The 25,699-nt window shown below is 38.2% G+C and overlaps 1 protein-coding gene and 1 long non-coding RNA gene across 2 annotated transcripts in view; one reads left to right on the top strand and one right to left on the bottom strand.

The window, feature by feature from the left end:
- The first annotated feature begins 3,276 nt into the window (after nucleotides 1-3,276).
- LOC115923049 lies at nucleotides 3,277-4,173 on the top strand. Its single transcript, XR_004063742.1, has 2 exons — nucleotides 3,277-3,346; nucleotides 4,116-4,173. It is a non-coding gene; the product is annotated as an uncharacterized LOC115923049 (long non-coding RNA).
- Nucleotides 4,123-25,699, bottom strand: part of LOC580997 (CAD protein) — a 49,030-nt gene continuing 27,453 nt past the window's right edge. Inside the window, exons 18-39 of the mRNA XM_030983159.1 lie at nucleotides 25,177-25,299; nucleotides 23,620-23,802; nucleotides 22,912-23,130; nucleotides 22,526-22,693; nucleotides 20,507-20,689; nucleotides 18,904-19,008; nucleotides 18,038-18,289; nucleotides 17,283-17,531; nucleotides 16,574-16,738; nucleotides 15,473-15,604; nucleotides 14,620-14,821; nucleotides 13,456-13,571; nucleotides 12,092-12,307; nucleotides 10,902-11,121; nucleotides 9,743-9,942; nucleotides 9,024-9,101; nucleotides 8,012-8,153; nucleotides 7,208-7,404; nucleotides 6,382-6,537; nucleotides 5,870-5,971; nucleotides 5,136-5,230; nucleotides 4,123-4,690 (exon numbers count right to left, since the gene is read on the bottom strand). Of these exons, the coding sequence (XP_030839019.1) occupies nucleotides 4,588-4,690; nucleotides 5,136-5,230; nucleotides 5,870-5,971; nucleotides 6,382-6,537; nucleotides 7,208-7,404; nucleotides 8,012-8,153; nucleotides 9,024-9,101; nucleotides 9,743-9,942; nucleotides 10,902-11,121; nucleotides 12,092-12,307; nucleotides 13,456-13,571; nucleotides 14,620-14,821; nucleotides 15,473-15,604; nucleotides 16,574-16,738; nucleotides 17,283-17,531; nucleotides 18,038-18,289; nucleotides 18,904-19,008; nucleotides 20,507-20,689; nucleotides 22,526-22,693; nucleotides 22,912-23,130; nucleotides 23,620-23,802; nucleotides 25,177-25,299 (3,606 nt within the window). The 3' untranslated portion in view covers nucleotides 4,123-4,587. The remainder of the gene's footprint in view (nucleotides 4,691-5,135; nucleotides 5,231-5,869; nucleotides 5,972-6,381; nucleotides 6,538-7,207; nucleotides 7,405-8,011; nucleotides 8,154-9,023; nucleotides 9,102-9,742; nucleotides 9,943-10,901; nucleotides 11,122-12,091; nucleotides 12,308-13,455; nucleotides 13,572-14,619; nucleotides 14,822-15,472; nucleotides 15,605-16,573; nucleotides 16,739-17,282; nucleotides 17,532-18,037; nucleotides 18,290-18,903; nucleotides 19,009-20,506; nucleotides 20,690-22,525; nucleotides 22,694-22,911; nucleotides 23,131-23,619; nucleotides 23,803-25,176; nucleotides 25,300-25,699) is intronic.

Below are 25,699 nucleotides of genomic sequence, written 5' to 3'. Positions count from 1 at the left end.
CAAAAAGTGTAATCTGAGAGCTATAATACGAATGCACCACCAAATGGAAGAAACGTGTTTTGCCGTGTACGCACCATCTTTGCACATATACATGTAATGTACGTTGGTCATATACCGTTGGTCATGTTTGTCCAACTCCATCAGAAAGTGTTATCAGACTTATTTATCCGGTTGACAGTTTCTGTTCAATGTAATTCGTTAGAGGTAGCAGAGACAATGACAATACTGATCTTTGATTTACATAGCGCTTTTTAAAAAAAAAACGTCTCAAAGCACTTTAGATTCAGAAGCATGATATATACCTTGATCAATCCCATCCCCAAATTAACTGACTCTTCGCCATTTATAGAAATTTAATTTTTGTTCAGTCTATTGTCGGTATAGTGGGAGCAAATGGGATATTACATGAATGTACAGTATTTATTTCATTTTCAAACCAATGCTAGATTTCTACAATACTTTCAAATCAACAATTTTTCTATTAATAAACTTAACAGATACATTTTATTTTAGAGTTCTCATATTTCATATACAGAAAATAAGCTGCTACTTTTTTTTATCCAATTAGGAAAAATCTTTAAAAAATATATAAAATAGATACATCTGTATCACAAAATTTGCACCACAAATATGAACATGGAACACATTATGTGATGGAAGCAAATTGATCAGAAGATTCAAACAAAAGCAGATAACGATTAAGCAACATTTTCTTTGTTTTTTGCACCTTCTTCACAAATTGTGCACCCAGAAAAATTCAAACATCTATACAAACCCTCCACCAACTGTTACAACTTAAGGGTGCTCTGAAAATACATAATATAGGTACACATTTTAGTTTTAGTGCTTTGTGCATTTTCATGTCAATTTCTTTTTCAAAAAAATATATAGTATACGCAAACAAAGATTTTCAAATGTCATAACGTAACCAATACCCTGTAACAGAAAGAGTTATAATCGACTGTATCCCTTTCAATTTATGATTTTACTATGAATATTAACTTACAAATTAGTTTAGTGTTACAGATATATACAATTCATTGTAAAGTACAATTAATTGTAGGAAAAAAATGTACAATAGATTCTACCAGCAATTGTAGGCTGATTGTTACATTACAGAGCCTATAGTATGTCCAACAAAGCCATGCATCTTACAAGTACTTTTCTAAATAAGTTTTTATTTCAATTTTTTTATATTTCCACGCACATAATCAGCTGAAAAAAAACATAGATGCCACACACAGATTATCAACTGAGTGAAAAAGGCACCATCTGGCAGTGTTTCACCAAATGAGAAACTTGCAGACATCATGATAAAGATTCATTACATTTCATGAACAAATTTGTCAACACAATATTTCATTTTAACTTGAATTGATCAAATGTGATTTTTACTTTGCTATGTAGTGTAATAAGGAAATTCAGTCCATCTTGATGAATGGTATTTATGTACAAAACAACGACTCACTAGTAATTTCTAGTCAATATTCATAATTTTCCTTGTGTCTGATATCGTTTGGTGTCATCGTTCAAATACAGTAACAGGGAACAATGACTATTTCAATTTCAGCCAATAATAAAGTAAATATTCTTAACATCTATTCCACTTTATTTCATAAATGCACTTTGTTGTTTGTCTCGTCTTAATCCTCTTAAGTCCTCTTAATCCATTACAAATATTGTGCTTTTCTCACAACCTCATACATCACAGAAAACTGGAGAAAAAACAAAATGAAAAAGTCAAAAGCAAATTCTCCAGTGAATGAATCACAGAAAAATTCACTCGGCATCCTTCTATTAAGTATTCAATGCATCACTTTGGCCCATCTAACAAATAAGAGAGTGAATTTGGTCTCATCTCGAATACCCCCTGAGTCGTGTAACATAATGGATGATGAGATAGATAGTACTTGGAAAAGACCAATCACCCAAAAGAATGATTCGTACATCATAAGACATAATATTGTCTCAAAGAAAGAATACTTAAAGTATGCTCCAAAGAACATTGCTTACAATAATTGTAGCACTTTTCAAGGTGTATTAAAAACTTAGGAATGGAGTGAAAAATCAAGGATTCCTCTTGGTTTGTGCGATAATGTATAAATACACTCAATGAAACATGTTTTGCTGGATTTTTTTCACTTGCACTGAAAAAAGCCAGCAACTGTTCTTCCCATGAAACTTGCAAAAAATATACATGTGGATCAGATTGACAAGGAATTTTTAAAATCCACAATATCAGGTTCCATTTTATTTTGGTTATAGAGTAGTCCTAATTTGAAAAAAAATCATCAAGAAATCTCACACAGTTGCCCTTTGTTTTACAGATTTAAGATTGTCCATTGAACATGATTTAAACAAGGTGTAATTAGGCATAGTCATAAACTTTACCAAAACTCTTATAGAGCCAACATTCATTACATATGGAATACCCCCGGCCCCCCAACTCCGGGGTCGGAATGACCGCATGCGTGTTGCCAAAATGTCTGGTAAAGGGGTACTTTTCGTGCGACAAAGTCCGGCCCGAGAATCGTAAAAAAAGGGGTGTATTTCACTTTTTACCCGGAGATTTCTTTAAAAAGGGGGTGTTTTTTTCTTTTTTTTCTCTCATCTCTTTGGACTCCTGAGAAATTATTCCGAATTTAGGGGGGTCTCCAAGGCAGGAAAAGCCTGCAAAAAGCCCGCAAAAGGGGGGTTCGGAAATGTTGGCAGTCCTCAGATAGGGGGTGCTTTCAAAAAGAGGGAACGAGCATATGCGTACCCTAAATAACACTGAGTGGGGGGGCCGGGGGAATACCTGATTGCTTGTTATGCCGAAACAACAAAAGATGACCTGCAATTATGTTTAGCAGATATTGTTGATTTTCTGAAATATAGAAAAAGTATCTAATACTAACCGTTGTAAATGTTACACATATGATGAAATGCAATTATGTTTAGTAGATATTTAAGTATCTAATACTAACCGTTGTAAATGTTACACATTTTGGATAACAAATTTGTTTTTAACATGAACAACATGAATACTACTGACCGGATTCTTCTTCAAGAAGCTAAAAAAAGGATTGACAAAAGAAAATACTGAATGATTTGGAATACATAGACATGCATGCAGAATGTTTATTTGAACTATCAAAGGACCTTACATACACTGCCAATAGCCATATTGACACTCCGAAGACCATACAGACACTGCCTAAGGCTGCATTTTCACTGCCAATGACAACAATGATACTGCCAAAGGCTTCACTGACGATGCCAAATGACGATATTGACACTGTCAAAGACATCATTTACAATACCAAAGGCTACATTGTCTGCACAGATCAAGAAGGGCTGTAAGTCTGTGTTAACCCTATTTAGCCCGGGGGGGGGCTTGAGAAGCCCCCCCCTCGACATTTTTCGCGATAATTTTTTAACGCAAGAAAATCTTGCACTGAAATTTTGTGACTTTTTTCTTTCGAGTCTTGCGCAACTTTTGAAAGAAATTTTTCGAAAATCGGACCTACCATTACAAAGTCACGTGTCCTTTTGTCTTCGCATGTCAGCCCGAAAATCGCTCATTTTTGTGATTTGTGTACAAAACATATGGAAATCTCATTTTTCAAATAAAGAGGTAAAACATTGGTTATTTGGTCTTGTTTAGATTTTAGGTGTTTATTTTGGGGTCAAAATAGTTGAATTATAGTTGGAAATGAAATAAAACAACAAAAACAATAAAATACATAAGTTAAAAAAACAAAGAAATACATAAGAAATTATCAAAACAATAGATAACATAAGGAATAACCCTGGTTTTTCAAATTTTTGTGTTGTATTATTATTCCAAATGGTCTAACAAATATATGTAGTGAGAAAGAATGCTTAAATATGAATAATGTCTGATTTATGGGCAAAAATGTGAATTTAATGACCTTATTTGCATAAATTACCATAAATATGCAAATGAGTGAATTTTTCAAAAAAATTGAAATTACCATAGTATTCTATACACTTCACTTGACATGTATGCAAATTTTCGCGGCGATCGGGCGTTTCACGGCCGAGATCACAGGGGGGGGCCTGAGAAGCCCCCCCCTGGGCTATGCAGTTTCAAAATAGCCCGGGCTAAATAGGGTTAAAGCACATGGTTTAATGCCCTGCTGGCTCCAAACAGATGATGACATTGTCAAAGAAAACATTGACACTGTCAAAAACAGCGATGCTACTTGGCAAGGCCATACAGCTACTGTCAAAAAGCAACTAATACCTTGCCCAAAACCATACTGACATTGTTAAAGGCAACATAGATACAGTCAAACCTGCCTATTGAGGCCACCCAAGGGGAAAATGCAAACTGACCACTATAGACAGGTGGCCTTCATATACAGGTTCTGCAACACATAAAATTATTTTTTCCCCAGAAGAACATAATAAAGGTGACCATTATAAACAGGGGGCCACTAAGACAGGTTTGCCTGTCCTGTCAAAAACACACTGATACTGTAAAACTCCATGTAGACAACGTCATAGACCCACTGACCCTGTCACAAGACCATCTTGATGCTGCAAAAGACTTTGTTGACACTGTCAAAGACCACATGTGATCTATGCTTTGCCTAGTACCATGGCCAGGAGAGCCATCCTGACGTACATGCCACATTCCGCTTGTCTGAAGTACGCTGCACGAGGGTCCGTATCAACAGCAGGACTGCAAGAAACGGATATGGACAAGAATTTGTTACAATCTAAAATACAAAGTTCAAGTTTTATATATCTCTCCATTGCAGAGATATTAAAGTAGAAAAGTACATTTTGCTAGTTATACTCAGAATTCCATTTACAGCTGGAATTGACAGAATGTGACACTGCTCCCACATCAAACTCACTTCATCCATTATAAGAAACATTTTCATACCAGTTGGCAGATTAGGAGATATCTTCTTTTGAAAGACAAAAGAACATAGTTCTATGTTGAATTGCAGCAGATGAAATGAGGAAATGTTTCACCTCTAAGATTTAAAAAAAAAAGAAAAAAAAAAATCACTTTTACTGTTGAACTTGATTTCAAGAAAACTTGGGCAGATTTGATCCCACACACCCCCTGTTAAAATTGTTGTACTGGTGCCCCTAGTTGATAGTTGATTTGAACGTACCTGATTTCATTAACCCTGGGAAGAGGGTGAAGGACCACCATCTTTGCTTTGGCCTTGGTCATCGTGTGAGGGGTCAAGATGAATTGACCAGAGACCTAGCGGGAAAAAAGAGAGAGTAAACGACATCAAACATAAATGAGGCCTGTGTGAGAACGCTTGATGAACTGCCCAGAGCAGAGGTATTGTGGAAAGGGAATTAGGAAAGGAAAATTCAGCTTTGGTCATTTTGTGAGACAGCCCTTGCATTGTGGAAATAGAGTGAGCAATTAAAGGCCAATCCAACTGTTGTTATAAGTTCATTTGAATGACAGCAGAAAAATCAGAGAGAATCAGAATAGCGAAAGTTTGAAATAAATTGGACCAATAATAAGAGAAAGTTTACATGCATGATTGTATCGGGAGAAGTCAAGCTGTACATGTAATAACAATCACCTCTCGACAGCTACTGTTTATGTATACTACTTTCATTTTTAAAGCCCCACTGCACTACTTATAGCTAATTGCGCCATCTATATAGCAATAATGTATAATCGGTGACTGTTGGTCCCCTATGATCCCTGTTTTCTTATATTAATCGAGAGCTGATTTGATGAGACAATCATCTGTCAGTGACCTTGCAGGGAGGTCTAATCCCTCCTGGATAAACTAGTGTAGACCGGCTTTAAAGAGAAAAGAAAAGAAAAGAAAGAAAAAACAACAACCATGGCTTGGGTCAAACATAAAGCATATCATACCTTGTCGTAGTCTTCGACGCTTTCAAATCTTTCTCTCTGGATCCTGGTCATGTATAACACATCTGTTTCTGGCAAAGCCTCTTCAATGCTGCTGAATTCCTCCTAAATAAGGATAAGAGTGAAAACCATCATGTATTTTTGTTGTCGTTGAAATTGCACTTTAAATGCTCATAAACAGTTATCATAAATGAATGTTGGCACATAAGAAAAGTTTTAAGAATTTCTCTCAGGGAATAACCTACTCAATTAGTTGACAGGTGTGCTGTTACCTTAAATGTCCGAGGTACGATGTCGTCAACATCATTTGAAAGCTTGAGTTATGATATTTTGAATAAAGAAATCTCGTTAACAACAGATAATAAAATATGAATACAAAAGGGAATGAGCTAGATATGACTCCATCTTTTAAAACTCCTTGGTTCAACGAGAAGTTTACTACAAGTTGCCTCAAGAACCATTGAGATTCTCACGACTACCTTAGTCCTTTGGAATCATCTACGAGTGAGACTGACCTGTGGGATGCCTCTGCTCTGGACATACTCTCTGACCTTAGCCGGCATCTTGAGACTGTCCGGCGAGACGTAGCGAAGATTGACCCGATAAAGGGTCAAGAGTCTGGCCAGAGAGTGGACGGTGCGACCGTGCTTCAGATCGCCCACCATTGTGATCTGTATGGCATACGGTGAGTAAAACAAACAGTTGTTAATGAATCAAATAACACAATAATTTCAACAATTGTTATACAAAAATGAGTCAGTATCTGTTGCCTTTCATTAAATGGCATGATTGTTTAAAAATAAAATCCTGAAGAATTTGTATATTGGCATATCCCTTGCAATATGGAATGCATATATTCAATTCCTCCTCCTCCTTATCTTTAACTTTAAAGGTATCAAATGATTTTAACTTGGCAATAAACTGTAGAATCAAAGTCATTTAATTTCTTTTCTTGTAATATTCAATTATCAGTTTCAATGCAAATACAGATTTTGATGGAAAAGTGTCATTACCTTTAATAGGACGATTTCAGTGTTGCCAATTTGAATTAGAAAACCATGTTCATTTAATCCATCAGAGAAATTTTTCTTCTTAAAGGGAGTGTAGCTTGGCAAATAATGATTAACGCCATCTACGTCTTATTTTGGACAACTGAACTTAACAAATGGACTTGATTAGCGGTAGTCAGTGACTTTAATAATCTCTACACGGTCAGCTTTTGTGAAACTGATGATTGGCCCTCAGTCAGGCCACGGGAAAGAAACGTAGTCTCGTCAGGCTACACTCCCTTTAATTCGTTAAAGATTTTTAATGCCAATTTGAGAAGGTCGACCATCTTACCGTCATTCCATTGACGGTACCGATCTCCTCTCTTATGGTGAAGACATCCAGCAGGGCTTGGGTAGGATGCTCTCCAACCCCATCACCGGCATTGATGATGGGCTTGCGACAGGCCTTAGAGGCCGCCTCGACAGCCCCGGGCTCAGGGTGACGTAGGACTATCACATCGGCATAGCTGGCCATCATCTGCACGGTATCTGTTAACAAAAATATATTTGATTAATGGTTAAGTAATTTTATCACAATCAGTTCAAAATTATCATATTTTAGGAGTATATTGTCCAAGTCTGAAACAAAGTTGAATAATGTTTGAGTTCCGTCTGGCTTTCCAGGAATTAATAGTGCATTGTTCTACTTCATTTGATGTAACGGTACATGAATGACTGTTAAGCTTTCATGGAAATTACATCTGGACTGTCAAAGAAATTTATGAGAACCTGCGATATAAACGTACATATTAGTATGATTGAATCAACGATAATGACTAGTTTTGTCGAGTAGTTTAGCTCACCGCAAACAGATACAGACTGAACATAGACTAATGTATGTAGCTCAGCGTAAATATTCATAAATGAATGATACACACCATTAAAACTAAAACAACAACAAGTATGTACGATGATGATATGTGCTATTTATAGAGGCAAGTGAAAGATTCTGCTAGCTGATATCGGGACACCGGTTCCTGATTGGTGCAAGGTCGTCAGGACTCGGTTTATAAAATTCCCAACATTACTCAGGCCTAATTTGTCTAACTTTACATTTGTACATACATTAGTGAATACATCACATGCAATAACATACCTGACATTGATTCTCCTTTCTTGTGAGACGAGGTACTCTCGTTGAAGTTGATCACGCTACCTCCGAGACGCTGCATGGCTGCCAAGAAGGAGCATGAGGTCCTAGTGCTTGCCTCGTAGAACATCAGAGATACAACCTTACCCTAAACCAATGGAAGACAATATTAGACATCATCATCATGATACTAGGAGAGGTAGATCCTGTAATCCTCGGTCCCTTTTTCAGGGTTGGTTATGTTCTAGAGTTAACTTATTTGTACATGCGCAGGGTTGGGACTGTTATGATCATTTTAAATTAACTTAACTTGAATCAATCAGACCACCAGTGCTTATCCATTCTCATCTTGAAGATATCGATGGAGTTTGAGTCAACTATTTCTTGAGGGAGACTACACCACTCTGTTGCTGAAAAGCATTTCCTTATGTGTAGACGAGATCTTTCCTTGAAAATCGAGAATGTCCTCGAGTTCGAGTATTGAACAGGGCAAGTTTAAAACAAATTAAACGGCTAACTTACATGGCAAGATGTCTCTATATTGGTTTCCTACAACAATACCACTATTTTCTTTTCGAGGATAAATTTTAGCTCTAATTTTTTTAGGTTCTCGCGCTGGCTTCTTACATCATCAGACTTATCCTAGATTAATCACAAATGGTATAAGACAGGATTTATACAAGTTTTACCGACATCCAGGAGCTTATCAGTTATACATTTAAGGACAGGATTTATGTTTAGGGCTAAGTTTATTGCACATTGCCCTTCAAATTGGCAACAAACAACAATATTTTTCTTTTATAAAGGTGTAAAGGTGACTAAGTATGGAATAGTACAAATGAAGAATCCATTTAATTCTTGCTGAAGATCATTAACTTTGAGAAGCAATAGACACAGATATGGCTACATGAATGGTTTCTAACAATACTATTAAAACATAGTGATGATAATGTCATGACAAGAGAGATATGATCGATCATACTAGAAGTTTCAGACTTGTTGGGTTTATTGCGCTTACCTTTAGTATATAATCCATGCTCTTCTCTTTCTGGACATTCATTCTCATGTTGTGGGCCACGTTGAATAGCTGATGAAGCTGTGAATTTGAAAAAAAGGTTTTAATTTATAGCATTGTACACAGGATAACATCAAGTCTCGTTATCACATCACATCACAAGTGTGCTCAAGTGAACGCTAATCTATTCAAACTTCAGGGACAAATGATGACCTATTATGATGATGATGAGGAGGAGGAGGAGGATGACAATAGAGATAATGATGAGGAGGATGATGATGATGATATTACTAATAAAATGATACAGTATAACTATATCAATAACTTTGTCACTATAACAATAAAATTGAACATAATAAAGTCAAAATGAAGCAACAACATCAAACTTTTGTAGCAGTCAGTTGAAAATTTGAAAGGCACAGCATTTTCAAAGAAAAAAAAAATGATATCAAATAAATTGCGATTATTAAAGGTAAAACCATACATTTACTTCGTACACAGCTACACTTCTTAAAGCCTGTCTGTACTAGTTTGGCCAGGGGGATTAGACCTCCCTGCAAGGTCACTGGCAGGTGGTTATCTCATCAAATCAGCTCTCAATTAACATAAGAAAAAGACGATCATGGGGGACCAATGGTCACCGATTAGGCATTGTTTGCTATATAGAGGGCGCAAGCAGCTATAAGTAGTGCAGTGGGGCTTTAAAGAAAACACAAATTAACCTGTTCTTTGGTCATCTGTGCCGCACTGAGGATGTGTTTCCCCATCAACGAGACCCCACCGGTAGCCACACTGGGTACAGGGGTGAGAGGAGGGGGTGCATCCCCATACCCGAAGGGGGACATGAGGCCCTGCTGGGGCGAGGAAAAGAAGGTCCTAGTGGGCTGAGGGGGGTTTGTAGGGGGCGACATCAGGTTGGGATCTGGAATGGAAAAAAAACGGGTTGATGATTATTATTGGAGTATACAGTCTGTACTTTTATGACCAGGGGGTGTTTCACAAAGATCTTAAGTTGAACTTAACTCTAAGTTGGACGTAAACATTATGGAGAGCCATTTGTAAACTTAAAATAAAATATATTCAAAAGCAAGAAAACAAGTATTTTAGACTTTCCATAAATTCCATATCAAGAACATGAAATCTCCTTGATGACAGAAAATATAAATGATTTGAATCCACATTTTATGCCTTTTAAAATAACTTTTAAAAAATAGTTTCAAAGATGCTAACGGCTTTCCATAACTTTTATGTCCAACTTAGAATTTTTGTGAAACACCCTCAGGATGGTAGATCCCACAAGCAGCTGGAGGAAATGGAAAACGCTAACGGTTTAATCCATTTAGGTGATTCACCTTCCGTTCTTTCCACTCTCACGCCACCATCAAATTTCATGGTACAAAAACAAACATTTGGAAATTTAAGGAAGTTGGACTCAAAATTTCTTGAAGAAGAAAAGTCAAGCCAAGAAAACCAGCTATAAGTACACATTATGTGCTAATGTCACTCAAAAAATCCAAACAAAACAAAACAAAAAAAAATCAAACTGGTAACGGTTACCACCCCATGCCCTTATTAAAGCCTTTTTTCAAATTAAAACCATTAATCTATAGCAACCTCCTATATCTTAAGGCATGGCTTGAAACTAACATGTGTCCTTAATCCTCAAAATAAGAACATTTAAACAAGGGCCTAGTGTACATGGACATCTCACAGATATTCTGAACCCCCCCCCCCCCCAAAAAAAAAAAAAAAAAAAAAAAAATAATAATAATAATAATAATCAATAAATCATTATCAATCAATCAATAAATAAATTAAAAAATATATATAAAAAATAAAAATAAAATGAAATGAAAAGCCATGTCTTGAAGGCATTCTTACCACCAGATTCCGACAGGCGATGGATCCTGGCAGGCAACAGGAAGCGCGTCTCACCCTCTTTACCCAGCCTGTGGGGCGAGGAGGGGCGTGAGGTAGGTCGGGAGGAGGGCTGTCCCAACACCTGGGGGTTAAGGGCAACCTGGACCGACAGGGGTGCGGGCGTCGGTACGCCCTCCAGCATGGTACGTACGTCCTTACCAAAGCCTGGTTCCACCACCACCTGTTGAACAAACATAATAGGACCATTCAGATTTGGCTTTGTGTTGATGAAATCCTTAACTGTATGACCTAAATATTCCAAAAACAGTGAAACCTGTCTATAAAGACCACCCAAGGGAGGCGAGAAAAAGTGGTCTTTATAGGCAGGTGGTCTTTAAGTACAGGTTCCTTTTGTACATGCTTCACTAAAGCAGGTTTGACTGTATCTCTTAGGTTAAAGTAAAAGTTATGGCCTAGATATTACACCACATTTTACATTGTCTGTTTGGAGCTAAAAGGGCTTTGACTCAACTACTTTTGAAGTAGAGTCAACACCTTTCTGGCTCTAAACAGACAACATTTACACTCTGTAGGTAATGTTAATTCCATGTATGAAGGTTTATACAGTGTATACTAATTTTGAATATGGTGGCACATATGATGTCATATGTTCTATGGTAAGTCCAATGTAATTTGTTCCATGCGTGTATATAAACCAAACTTATTAGTATACCCATAGATTTCATTAGGGTGACATCCTTAATAGAGATTGAATGAGACAAAAAAACAAGGGAAAATGAAACCTGGGGGTGTTTCACAAAGATCCTTAAAGTTGAACTTATATCTAAGTTGGACTTTAACAATTATGGAAAGCTGTTAGCATCTTTGAAAATGTTTTTTGTAAAAGTTATTTTAAAAGGCATAAATTGTTCATTCAAATCATTCATATTTTCTATAATCAACGAGATTTCATGTTCTTGATGTGGAATTTACGAAAAGTCTAAAATACTTGAATTTTTGTTTTTTGAATATATTTTATTTGAGGCTACAAATGGCTCTCCATAATGTTTAAGTCCAACTGAGAGTTAAGTTTGACTAGGGATCTTTGTGAAACACCCCCCAGCAGTATCAATGTTTGCTTGTCTTTCTCAATTCTTGGTTAAATTTACAAAGGACCCAAGATCTTTGCCCTGATCTTTGGCCCTCCTCACCTGCCCATCTACGTAGGCCAGCTCTCCTCTCAGCACGACCCTTCGCACCGCCCCTTTGACCTTGCGACCTGCAAACGGGGTCCACTTGCTCTTGGTGTGGGTCATGGCCTCAGGGATGGTCCAGATGTGGTCCAGGTCCACCTCGATGTAGGTCTCCTTCTGCTCCGGGAGGCTGAAGATCTTCCGGGGGTTTGTGTAGAGACGGAGGACTATGTCCTGGGAAACGGGTCAAAGGTCAAAGATTAGATATTGGTAATGAGAGAGAGAGAGAGAGAAAATATGAATACAGTCAAACCCGTCTATAGCGACCTCCCAAGGGAAACACAAAAAGTCATCTTCGTAGATAGGTGGTCTTTGTAGACAGGTTCCTTTAGTACATGATTAAATGAGAAATCGTTTTCAAGGGAAGCATCAAATGTGGCCTTTGTAGACAGGTAGTCACTAAAGCAGGTTTGACTGTATCATGACAATACTTACATGTAGGTTCCAAAGTGTAAGCACAATTGGCCAATATAATTGAAATTGAAATAATAATATATATTTAAAAATAACTATCTGAAAAATGAGTTACACCTAAAGATTTCAATTTCATATCAGCACACACAGCATGGTGGCTGCTTCATCCAGTAGTACTAAAATTGACATCACTGTAGGAATGTGTAGAATGCACTTTTAAAATTCATTTACATCCACTTCAACTTCAGAGACACTGCTCTTTATTTTATATACAAATTGTGGCGAGTTGTAATTTTTTAAAACCAATTATCGTACAGTTCAGGGACAGAGAATGCTTTGATTAATGGTAATGTCAAACCAGTCCTGTCGTGTCACTTTTAGTTAGAGCTTTTGTGCCTATGTTATACCTTTTTGTAAGTTGAATATAAACATAATTTACATTATTGTCTGCTGAGAACTAGAAGGACATAACCAACATCATCCTACACAGACTTAAAGAGAAGGTAGAGTTCTGGGAAGAGGTGAAAAATAATTAGTGAGCTTTATCACTGTATTATGCAAGTGTGGAAGAACATCAGATAAAAAGTGTTCCCTGAAAAGCATGGCTCTTCAAATGCCTTAATATTTTAAATATAGCATGTAACATCATAAAAAATGGGACAGTTTGACACACATCTTTCTGTGTATAGTGCTTGTAACTTTACCAAGACTTGGCCAAACTTTCTTATCATTTTGATGATTCCAGATCATTGCAGTACACACCAATACTTATATGCTAGAAGATCAACCTTTTCTGATTGTTTCCACAATGTTTCTTTCACAATGCAATCGCATGACCAGAACTCAACTTTATCTTCTTTAACTTCTGGCTTTCAGCACACCACGTGGTGCATAATAAGATTATTTACCTCAATGGTGAGCCTGCCCTCATTGACGGCCGTCAGTAAGAGAGGTAGCATGGTCTCAAGACCTGGGAAGCCTGGGGGAGGGTTCTCACTGTTCTTCTCTTCTACCGTATGGGGGGCTGTCAGAAATAATAAGTAGTAATGATAACAATAATATAGAATATTTAGGAGCGCTAAAAACAATAAGTACCATAGCGCTTACCGTAAATCTCTGTGTACAAGACGTACTTTTTTGCCGCCAAACAAAATTGAAAGTCGGGTGCGTCTTATACACAGGTACACATTTTGTTTTTTTTTAGTTTCGATTTATGGCACTATGCCTGGCTCAGTAATTGGTGTGTTGACTCACCACTCGAAAACTAGAACAACACTCAAATTTGTCTGTCATCTTGGTTTAAAAGTAATCTTTCTAATAGATCTTAAAGGTAAAGACCAGTAATGGTCATGCGATTGCATTGTGAAAGAAACGTTGTGGAATCGATCAGAAAAGGTTGATCATCTAGCATCTAGCATCTGCAAGGTTCTGGAATCATCAAAATGATAAGAAATTTGGCCCATTCTTCGTAAAGTTACAAGCACTATACACAGAAAGATGTATATGGGACTACCCTATCTCTCTCACACGACCATGAGAGAGATAAATTTACCAAATATATGAATTAGTAGGCGGTTTCCCGTCAAATTTTTTATCATCATGTATTAGTCAAAACATATTCTTTCACATGATTGGTAATGAGAGCTTCCATTTCATTTTTTGAAATTGGGGCGTTACCAATACTGGTCTTTACCTTTAATATGTAGTTTATAATAATGATTCCTCCAAGTTTTCTTCTATTACACACGGCGTACCACAAGGTTCTATCCTAGGTCCTCTACTGTTTTTGATTTACATTAATGATCTTACACATTCTTCTAAAAACGACATTGTTACTATTATTTGTGACAAGTTCACAAGCACAAATCAGCGCCTTCAACTGCACGCTGTTAAATGAAAGTCCTTCCCCGCATGGATTTTCGGCAAAAAAAACAACAAACTATTTAGGAGTGGAAAATAAGATCAATTGTTGACAATTTGAGGAGAGGAAACCGATTAATTTAGAAAATGAGAAAACTGCTATGGGGTAATAGATAGATGAAAAATCGAAAAGTGTATGTCTGAAAGCTTACCATGGTCGGTCGCAAAGCAATCAATGATGTCCATGTTATCCCATAATGCTTGCTGGTCATCAGCAGTCACCAGACAAGGCTTGACCTGACCCCTGGCATGACCTATGTCATCAAGGTCATCCTCGGTCAGGAACAGGTGATGAGGTGTGACCTCGCAGGTGACCTGCATGCCGGATTCCTTGGCCATCCTGATGCACTCAATCTGAAGAGACAACAAAATACAAGATAGGGATGAGCTAAGAATTAAGATTAAAGGCATCGTTTAACAATGTTAATATCTGAGATGCATGGCCCTACGTGTTATCAGTGTCTGTGATATGGTGCAATAATGAAGCCCTACAAAAACTGTGCTTCAAAAAAGTAAAAATCTTTGAGTGACCGGTTTTACCATACTCATTTTCCCCGATAGACTGTAGTGTTATAAAAACTGTTAGAAAAACGATAAATGAAATTTTTTTTTGCATAAGTTCCTACATACAGGAAGTAATTTTTTAATGGACGAATGGTTGAATAAGCATGATTTTGTCACGACTGATAAGTTCGATGAACCAATGAACATTCCCAAATTGCCGATGTTAAATACTTGTCGGATACTTTACAAGAGAGAATGGGCTATGAGAATGTGTTGGGCACACACACACACACCCTCACACACACTGTCGTATTTACTTCTAAAAAAATTGTACGAAATACGATAAAATCGTACTGGTTGGCAGCTCTGGCTTTGGATCAATCGTAACCGTTATATGCAGGTTAAGGAAATGTGAGTTTTCCAACAAAATAAAGTTTTAAAGAATGACAAAGAAACAAGATGTTAGGAGGTTATTTTATAAAAAACGATATGTGAACCGACCTCCTCTCTCCTGGCGACATGCGCGATGTGTATGGGTCTGTTGAGAGACTGAGCAATGAAGAGGATAGCTGCGGTTGTTCTTCCCTCAGCATGGGCTACCAGGGGCAGGTGACGAGGCCAGTTTTGAAGATGCTGTGAAAACAGATGTACATGCCATGATTGAATAAGGGAGTTTACAGATAGCACAATGGTACAAATGACCCCAAATATCCACAGACCTTTTACACATGGAAGAAGTTCCACTTTGCGCATCTTAGAATAATAACTGCCAACCTAGATGTGCTTCATGAATACCTTTTGTTTGCCCTCTTGAAAAGAATACTTCGACCTGCGTATCTTAGAATGTACCGTTGGTGCATAAATGAATAATGTTACATAACTTTCATGAGCCCATATCCAGTATTCATCTCTGTGGGTTTTACCTTTTTGGTACAAATGACCTTTATCTGCCCATGCGCACATTGTATCCATGAACTGGCTTATTATGGTCACTAAATTTGGTAGAAACAAAGACCATTCTAAGCACTGAACACAGCAGCAAAATTTGAGCCATTTTAAATGCAGAGCATTTTAGAATGAATTCTTACCATGTGGCATTCTCCCAAATAAAAGCAAAAGAGATTGAGAAAACTCACATATTACTTTCACTTTTACCAGTACTCAACCTTCACTTCAAATCTAACAAGATGAGAGGTAACAAAGGCTATGTTAAGTGGAAAACGCACCGTCCCTTAGATAGGATGTTAAATGGAGGCCCTGTGTAGCGGTTCACCTTTACAGCCCCAAGCAGTTAAACGGGGGAGGAGAGACCCGATGGTTTATGATTCAGTTCGCTTTTCGCCTCCCAGGCACAGGTGATGCCAAATTAAAAATAATAAATTTATTATTGTTATATTAATAGATTTGGGCACTTTAAACTGCAAACAGTAACACAAGAATCAATACCTCAATCCAAGTTGATACACTGTCCAACCTGAGTGATGTGAATGTCTTGTTGAGGTAACACAAAGGAGTACATTGTCTAATTAAATAGGTTTATTGCTATATCAATAGATTTGGGCATGGTAAATGGCAAACGGTATTAAACACAAGAGTCAATACCTCAATCCAAGTCGATACACTGTCCAATCTGAGTGATGTGAATGTCTTGTTGAGGTACATCTTCATCCCCATGGCGGCGTTACCGATGATCGGGAGCTCGTTGAAGTTATCAGGTCCCGCTCCGACATAGATGGCGTAGTCACATCTGGCCCCGAGTTGAGCAAGCTGTGAACGTTCAAATCGTAAAGTAGATTGGTGAACAATAGTGAATGGAGAAGAGCAAACAGAGCTAAAACAAACATTTCATTTTAAAGGAGTCTTTGAGGAAAGAACAAGGTAATTCAGAGAGTGCCATCATGAGGACCATACAGCTAAGAAGCATTGGGGCAGGAACGTTCCTTCTGAAAAAAAATGAGGTACTGATGATCAGGACCTCATTGAAATCTTCCGGACCTGATCTAACATAGGTGGCATAGTCACATATAGCTGAGGGGAAGAGCTGTGCCTATTTAATGCAAAGTCTTGTGAATATGCATACTCCATATAAGATGATGTCATCAAGTCGATAGCTACTTCTTAGATCTACAACATCTGATTTTCAAAGCTTTTGATTTGGACTTTTCAGAGAGCTGCTACTTCTAAAAGATACTAAAATGGCATGGGATGATATCATTATAATATATGGCTTATAAGCTTTACTTTGATATGTAAGTAATCTTTTTCATTTTTCACTTCCAACAGGGTCAAATCAACTTTCTCCTCCGTTTACCTTCTTGACAAGTTGGAACGAGGACTGGTCAGTGATGGACGGCGTCGTGTTAGGCATGGCACCGACCATCGTGATTCCTCCAGCCAAAGCTGCGGCCGTACCAGAGGCAAAGTCCTCCTTGTGCGTGGCTCCCGGTTCTCGGAGATGCACGTGGACGTCGATGAGACCCGGGAGACGTATCGTCCGGTTGGAGGTGAGACAGTCGATGTGGGTCTTCATGCGTGGAGCACCTCCAATGCGACGCAAAGCCTGAAAGAAGTCATGAGGAGATGAATGATTAACGATCATTGTTAATTTACCACGAGAGTATAAAAACAAACACAGCACGATAAGATTCTTAAACCCGACATACTTCACTTAGCCCCCAACTATCCAGCATGTACAAATCTATTTTGCAAAGACAGTACCCACTGAGTAGAAAATAATGTATGGTGGGCATCAAAGTCAAATAAAATAGAAATGTGTGCTCTTATGCCTCAGTCACACACTTGCGTATTTGGCTTGCGTGTTGCTGCATATTAATGGCAAGCCGTTTTAACATTTATTCGTATTTCTTGATATCAAGAAATCGTATTCTTGATATCAAGAAATCAAATTCTTGATATCAAGAATTACCATTGCTTTACAACAGAAAACTATTTCTTGATATCAAGAAATAGGAATAAATGTTAAAACGGCTTGCCATAAATATGCAGTGATACGCAAGCCAAATATGCAAAGGCATGACTGAGGCATTTGTCAACATAATTGCTCACCTCAATGAACATCTTAGCTTTCTTGATGTCCGTAATGAGCGGAATCTCCTTATCGATGGCCATGCGTCGGGTCCGGTATCCCCTGGTGATGAACGACGAGGCTCTACGGGCTCCGCTGTTCCTCATTGGTAGATTGATGACCATGTCAAAGTGCTTCTCCGAGAGGTAGTCCATCATGCTCAAAGGGGCGTCGCCGTTGGCTTTCTTCTGCTCAGGCGTCTCCTCTTCAAAAGGCCAGTCGACTGGCTTGATCTGAGGGGAAGAGGTATGAAAGATGTGTGATTTAATATCTTAGGTTGTCTTTATAACTGAATATATAAATACCATAATTAAGGTGATGTTTTCTTAATACAGGTAGCCTGAATTGGAGGTAGAAGAAATCTTCTAAGCCCGGCGAGTGAAAGACTTCTAAAATTTTCATCACTTCCATTGTAGCCCTTCTCATTTATCAGCAATAAACACCCTCAGGTTCACTTTGCGACTTCTCATTTTGATTCGCAGCTCCTCCTTACCACCATCACCACCCCATCAGCAGGTAGTCACCCCGCCCCCCTGTAACTATCAGCATAATTATGACCAGCTAACCCCTCCCCCCCCTCCCCTACCACCACTACCACCAACATAACTGAGTCATTGATTGCAACCCTTGTCATTGGTCAGTTTCATCAGCAATGAACACCCTCGTGTCCACTTTTTGACCACTCATTTTTATTCGCCGCTCGTCGGAATCCTTACCCCCATCACCACCACCAGGTACCCCTTCATCCCCTGCACTACCACCACAATTATGACCAGCTACCCCCCCCCCCCCTCTACATCCCTCTACCACCACCACCACCACCAAAACCCAGTCAAGTTACGCTTACCTTGATGCCGTGTTCATTGTAGAAGTCAGCTGTACCTATGCTGGCATACAGGCTGTAGTTCATTGCAGCCAGTGTTCTCACGGCAGGAAGAAGTTCCATTTTCCCCTGAAACACAAAGTAAGTTCGATTGAAAGTTTGTTTTTTCTAATTTTTGTCCTGATAAAAACAGTGTTCCAATGTAATTTAATGTAATATTGTGTGTTCCTTAACCCTTACTGTACTAGGGGGGGGGGGGGGCCTGGGAGGCCCCCCCCCTCGACATTTTCGGAGATCGCGCTGCAACCGCTTGGAATTTTGAATTGTCGTTTCATGACTTTTTTCCCTCAAGTCTTGCACACATTTTGATACCATTTTCGTCAAAATCGGATATACCTGTAAGGTGTTACATAACAATTAGTATGCGCATGTCATCAAAAAAGTGCTATAATTGAATATATTCATGTACAAGCAGAAATGTGAAGATATGAATTGATATCAAATTGCTTTTATATGTTTCTCAGAGTAACTTGATGTATTCCAGAACAAAAGAATACATTAGAAATAAAACAATAGATATAATGAGAAATAAAAAACAATAAAATACATAATAAAAATAAATAGTTGAAAATCGCATCAAATTTGCATAAATTATCATTATTAATTACATCAAATAACTATTTTGTGTTAGTAGAAATGTTTCATATAAATAATGAGTTAAAACATTCAAAAAGTGGAGTCTGACAATTTTTGTAATGATCCTAGTTCCCTAAATATAGTTCCAGATATGATATTCATGAATGCGTATTCATAAATTATGCAAATTAACCTATGTATTTTCAAATATCATAAAAATAATGAAACCTCATGAATTTGAGATGAAGGAAACATCTATTCAATACATTTTCAAGATTCTTCACAAGTCTACGGACAAATTTGTAGAGTTTTCTGTAAAATGCATAAAATTAGCATTTTGCATAATTAATTAGGCTATAACGACAAAAATTTGCATATTAGGAAAAAACTAATTATACCGTCTTGTTCCTTACGTAAATATCTACAAATATGCAAATTTTCGATTTCATCGGACATTCGACGGCCGAGATCATGGGGGGGGGGGGGCCTCCCAGCCCCCCCCCCCCCCCCCCCAGTCAGAGGGTGCTCAAAATAGCCCAGTACAGTAAGGGTTAATAGGGGCCTCAAGTTGCTTGTTAGAGGTCCTCGCCTCTAACATACGTAAGTTTCTGGAGTCATCAAAATGATAAGGAATTTGGTCCAGTCTTGGTAAAGTAACAGGCACTGTACACAGAAAGATGTATGTGGGACTACACAAACATAAGGCATAAATCAGGCTCATTTTTAAGCTGTTACTTGTTATACTTAGAACATGAAGGCATTTGAAGAGCCATGATTTTCAGGAAACACTTTTTTTCTGAAGTTCTTCCACATTCGCATCAAAACAATGATAACGCTCACAAATTATTTTTCACCTCTTCCCAGAACTCAACCTTCTCTTTACCGGTAAGTATAAATTTGCTTACATTATAAAAATGGCCTATTGTCTGGCACAGGTGATGCCAAATACTTTGTAACAAAAATACTAATCACTGAAGACGGGTTCCTATACCTTGTAGCTTCCTATCGAGAGGAGGATGTTATTCTTGGGGATACGGAATCCTGTGCTGAGCATGGCCTTCATGTAAGCTTCGAACCGGTCTTCACCAAAGCACGCCACCTCGCCTGTGCTCGCCATCTCGACACCCAGGAGCATGTCCGCACCGGCCAGACGGGAGAAGGAGAACTGCGGGACCTGGCAATTAAAATTTCATTAAAATTAAATAGATCAAAATTAAATTAATTGAATTGAATTAAATTAAATTAAATTACAATCAAATATTAAATTGAGGTGAGGTGAGTCAGAAGAAGGGGAAGGATAAATAAAAGGAAAGAGAGCTGAGAAAAGGGGTACCTGGTGATAAGATGGAGAGACAATGATTTACAGACGGTAATGAGTGAAAGGTCGCGAACCTTCCACAACAAAAATAATCTCCCAAGGATAAATAAATTTGCCTTACAAAGCAAGAAAAGGGTAATCTAGAGGTAGAATTGGCTTACCTGGTGGTAAGATGGAGAGACGATGGTATTTAACAGATGGTAACGAGTCGAAGGTCGCAACCCTTCCACAACAAAAATAATCTCCCAAGGATAAATGAAAACCCTGCGTAATTTGAATGATTTACGAACAAGGGTAATCTAGGGTTCAAAACATTAGTTTGAATGCTTGAAATAGGAAATATTCATCTTAAGCAGGAATGGCCGGCAGCTCAATCACTTGCACAATATAAGGACAATTTGGTTAAAATTTTGCAGGGCACAACTGGTGCGATGTTTCCACTGATTGATAAAACTGTTGTACGGTGGGGTGATATACTTTCTACCATATATAGCAATAACAACTAGATGGAACTTCGACTGCGCGCAGTCGAAATGATGCCTCCGTCATAGAGCAATTTTACAAACCAAAACAGAAGAAATTGTTCAAATTCAAGTTCAATTGTAATCCATTTACAGGTTCTCAGAATATTGTGATTACAAGCAATTTCTCATATACATATATGACCCTTTGATCTTTGACCACATGACCCTAACATCTACTCAGTTCATTGGCTCTGCAAGATGTCCCGAGTTAAATAGTAATCCATCTGTCAGTTCTAATGAGAATGCGTTCACAAGCTATTTTTGCATACATAATGAGTTCATGACCTTTGACCTTTGACCTCATGACCCAAGAATCTACTCAGTTCATTGGCTCTGCAAGATACATACATGATCTAAGTTTGGGAGGAATCCATCAATCTGTTCTAATGATAATGCGATCACAAGCTATTTTTGCATGCATAATGAGCCGCATGACCTTTGACCTTGACCTCATGACCCCAAAATTTAATCAGTTCATCGGCTCTGCAAGTAACATACATGACCTAAGTTTGGCAGGAATCCATCAATCGGTTCTTCAGATAACGCGATCACGAGCTGTTTCAGCATACATAATGAGCCCTGTGACCTTTGACCTTTGACCTCGTGACCCCAAAATCTAATCAGTTCATCGTCTCTGCAAGATACATACATGACCTAAGTTTGGCAGGAATCCATCAATCAGTTCTTCAGATAACGCGATCACGAGCTGTTATTGCATACATAATGAGCCCTGTGACCTTTGACCTCGTGACCCCAAAATCTAATCAGTTCATCGGCTCTGCAAGATACATACATGACCAAAGTTTGGCAGGAATCCATGAATCGGTTCTTCAGATAACGCGATCACGAGAACGGGACGTACGTACGTACGGACGGACGGACAACCCGAAAACATAATGCCTCCGGCTACTTCGTAACGGAGGCATAAAAATGCCATTTCTTCCCATCGCTGTACGAGAAAGATTACAGATGGTGGTCCCAATAGACAGATGGTCAATATGTATCAATGAGAAGCAGTTATCTTACGAGTCAAAATAGGGTTTGTGACAAGCAGATAGATGTATTCTTTCTACAAAGGTGGTCGCTATAGAAGTTTGGACATTACTACATGGTAAAAATTTCACATTGACCGATTTAGTTACGCATACATTGATGCTGTCTTGCTTACCTTGACCCCCACCCTGCCTGTGCCATTCAGCTTGCCGAGGGCTTCCACCGGAATACCTAAGATGATCTTTGTTGCCAAGGCGATCAGGTCAACGTCCAAGGTCTTTGAGACGAAGGGGAAGGAACGGGAAACTCTCAGGTTGCATTCTATCACCTTCAGTTGATTGTCCTGTGGGTGGAGGCAAAATACAGGTGGTTCAAAATTCACTTCTAATTATTCTTCTTTAAAGCGGGACTGTACTACTTGTAGCTACGTGCAAATCTAAAAGTCCCTATTAATTAATGATGGACAAAGATCTATATTTCTTTCTAATATCAAGTGAAAGTACTTATCAGAACACCACCTGACTTCTTCGACAACAGTACAACTTTATAAATGACTCTTACCTTTGCGATGAGCTGTAGATTGTATGGGCCGTTAACCTCTAGACTTGCTCCGATGGCCGCAGTGATGGCCGTTATCTTGTCGATCGTCTCTTGGTTCAGATCCTGCGGAGGTGTCACCAGGGTGGCGTCTCCAGAGTGAACTCCGGCATTCTCCACGTGCTCCGAGATCGCTATGGCAACGATCTTACCATCCTGAGCAACAGCGTCCACATCAATTTCCTGCAACATGGAGAAAAATTGAAGAAACTTGTAATTTTGCTTTTATAGATGTGTTTCAATCAATTATCAACTACATCCGTGGACAGACCTTTAACGTCTCCATCCTGAAGACGAGACTCGGTTTTGAACTAGGTTTCTTCAGAATTAGTTTGTACATAAAAACAAAGAGCTGACTAGTAGGCCATTTCATCATATCCCTTGATAACTTGAATATTTACATGTAAGCCACTTTCTAAAAACTTTACTTCAGAAGAGGGGATAATTCAAATTTCCAAAGCAATTGAAAAAAAAATGCAAATCACATTGTATCTTTTCTTTATAAGAGTAGTGTGCATCATGTTTCTAGACCTTTTGACACACAGGTAAGTGTACAGCTTCCTTTTTTCCTTTTACACGTTCACACATAAAACAGTTTTAAAAATCTTTTGCTAGTGTTTTTTAAAAGCAGTTTACCACGTCTAGTGTAAACGAGTCTTTACAGTAACTTACCTTGGCTTCCTGGATGAACTTTGAGATAACGACGGGATGATCCTTGCCGAGCGCTACGGCACTGCTGAGGTATCCCTCAAGGTTGTCGGGAGTGTGGGCCACATTCATGGCAGCACCGCTCAAGACGTACGACGGTCGCACCAGGCACGGGTAGCCGACCCTCTGGCAGAACTCCTTGGCAGCCTGGAAGATAAGAAAAGAGAGATTAGGGATACAATCAAACCTGCTTCAGTGACCACCTGTCTACAAAGGCCACATTTTTTGTTTCCCTTGAACACGGTTTCTCATTGAAACATGGACTAAAGGAACTTGTCTAAAAAGACTGCCTGTCTATAAAGATCACTTTTTGTGTTTTCCATGGACGGTCGCTATAGACGATTTGACTGTATCTTTCAGGTCATTGTGTGTGTCTTGCGTTCATGGGCAGCACCTCACAAAAAATGAGATGGGATGTGAACCCTAAACCCTTTATAAGTCTCTTAAATAAACTACAGCATAAACCTGTATATGAAGCAAACTTTCGAATGACACGATAGGGAAATGGTTTTTCTGTGCAGGCTTTTCGAGAAAAAAAAAAATTTAATGAAAAAACACTATTCAAAGGGTAGAAGGGTGGGGGTACAATATTTGATAAATATCTTTATCATTATCTAATGTTTTAATACATACCCAACTATGATTTAGTTTTAACGTAGGAAACCATGTTTTACAACCCACTCTGGAATATGTTTATCTTTTTACAGAGACATCAATTTATAATTATGTACTTACCATTGATGAAAAGGCAACATAGAGCAACATTTTGCTGACTCTTAATTTTCAATGAATATGAATTGTTAAAGACACAGGTGCAATAATTTCAGTATTAGCTTTTTACTTATTTGTATGTTATGTATTGTATTGCTTTTGATCAATTATTGTTATTACTATTGTGAAGTTTAATAGATTTTAAAAGGGTAAATAATACATAGTGATTGATTTTAAATGTTACACATTAATACTGTTAAATGTTACCAATACTGTTTGAATGAATGATTGTAACAAATGAAATATAATGTTATGTAATGAAGCTCATGTATACATGTAAACATGCACAATTCAGCATTTTGGCTGCGAGGCATTGTTTTTTAATAAAACCATTATTGACTTGACTTGACTTGACTATCAGATGATTGCTAAATCAGATCTCACTGTACTATTCCCTGATAATAGCCACACTTGTTGTAGCGCTTAAAGGCCCACTGCACTACTTGTAGCTACTTGCGCCCTCTATATAACAAACAATGCCTAATCGGTGACCATTGGTCCCCCATGATCCTCTTTTTCTTATGTTAACTGAGAGCTGAGTTGATGAGATAACCACCTGTCCAGTGACCTTGCAGGGCATTCTAATCCCTCCTATAAACTACGGCAGATAAGCTTTAATACTACGTTTTTAAGTGCGTTACATTGTAAATATTATTACTCTGGCTACTTGATTCTATTACAAATCCACATTACACATGATAGTGCACACGCTCTGCTCCCTGGGGAGTATTGTCTATGCAAAGATCTTACCTGTATGTCGGTGAGTTCCTTCCACTGTGGCTGGTTGAGCCCAATCAGATCCAGCATGCGAGAGAACTTGAATCGATTCTCCGCGTTGTCGATCGACTCGGGGGAGGAACCCAGAATACGACACTACGGGCGAAAAATAAATGAGTGACAGACATCAAAAGACAGTAAAAACATAATTGATTGAATCTTGTGTGAAAAAAACACTCTTTATTGTGACTTTTGGTTCTCATGTCATAGTTCATCTTAAAGATGTTCATGCGTGGGTATATAGTCATTCGTGAAGTAGGCAACTTGGCAATCACTACATAACACTAAGCCAACGGGTATTACGCTCCTTTGTGTACATCTGTGTGCTGCCCTCTATATACAAACGCATGAGCAACTTGAATACAAGTCGTGTTTGGCAATTTAAGTTCACAATCAATGAATTCAAATTGAATGCCAACAAGAAATATAAGCTTTCCTTCATTTAAAAATATTTCATAGGTTTCTATTAGGCGGTTATAAAAAATTGGACAACTGT

This window comes from Strongylocentrotus purpuratus, unplaced genomic scaffold, assembly GCF_000002235.5.
Source record: "Strongylocentrotus purpuratus isolate Spur 01 unplaced genomic scaffold, Spur_5.0 spur5_scaffold_13, whole genome shotgun sequence".
NCBI classification, from domain to species: domain Eukaryota; kingdom Metazoa; phylum Echinodermata; class Echinoidea; order Camarodonta; family Strongylocentrotidae; genus Strongylocentrotus; species Strongylocentrotus purpuratus.
This window is presented reverse-complemented; position numbering and strand designations above follow the sequence as displayed.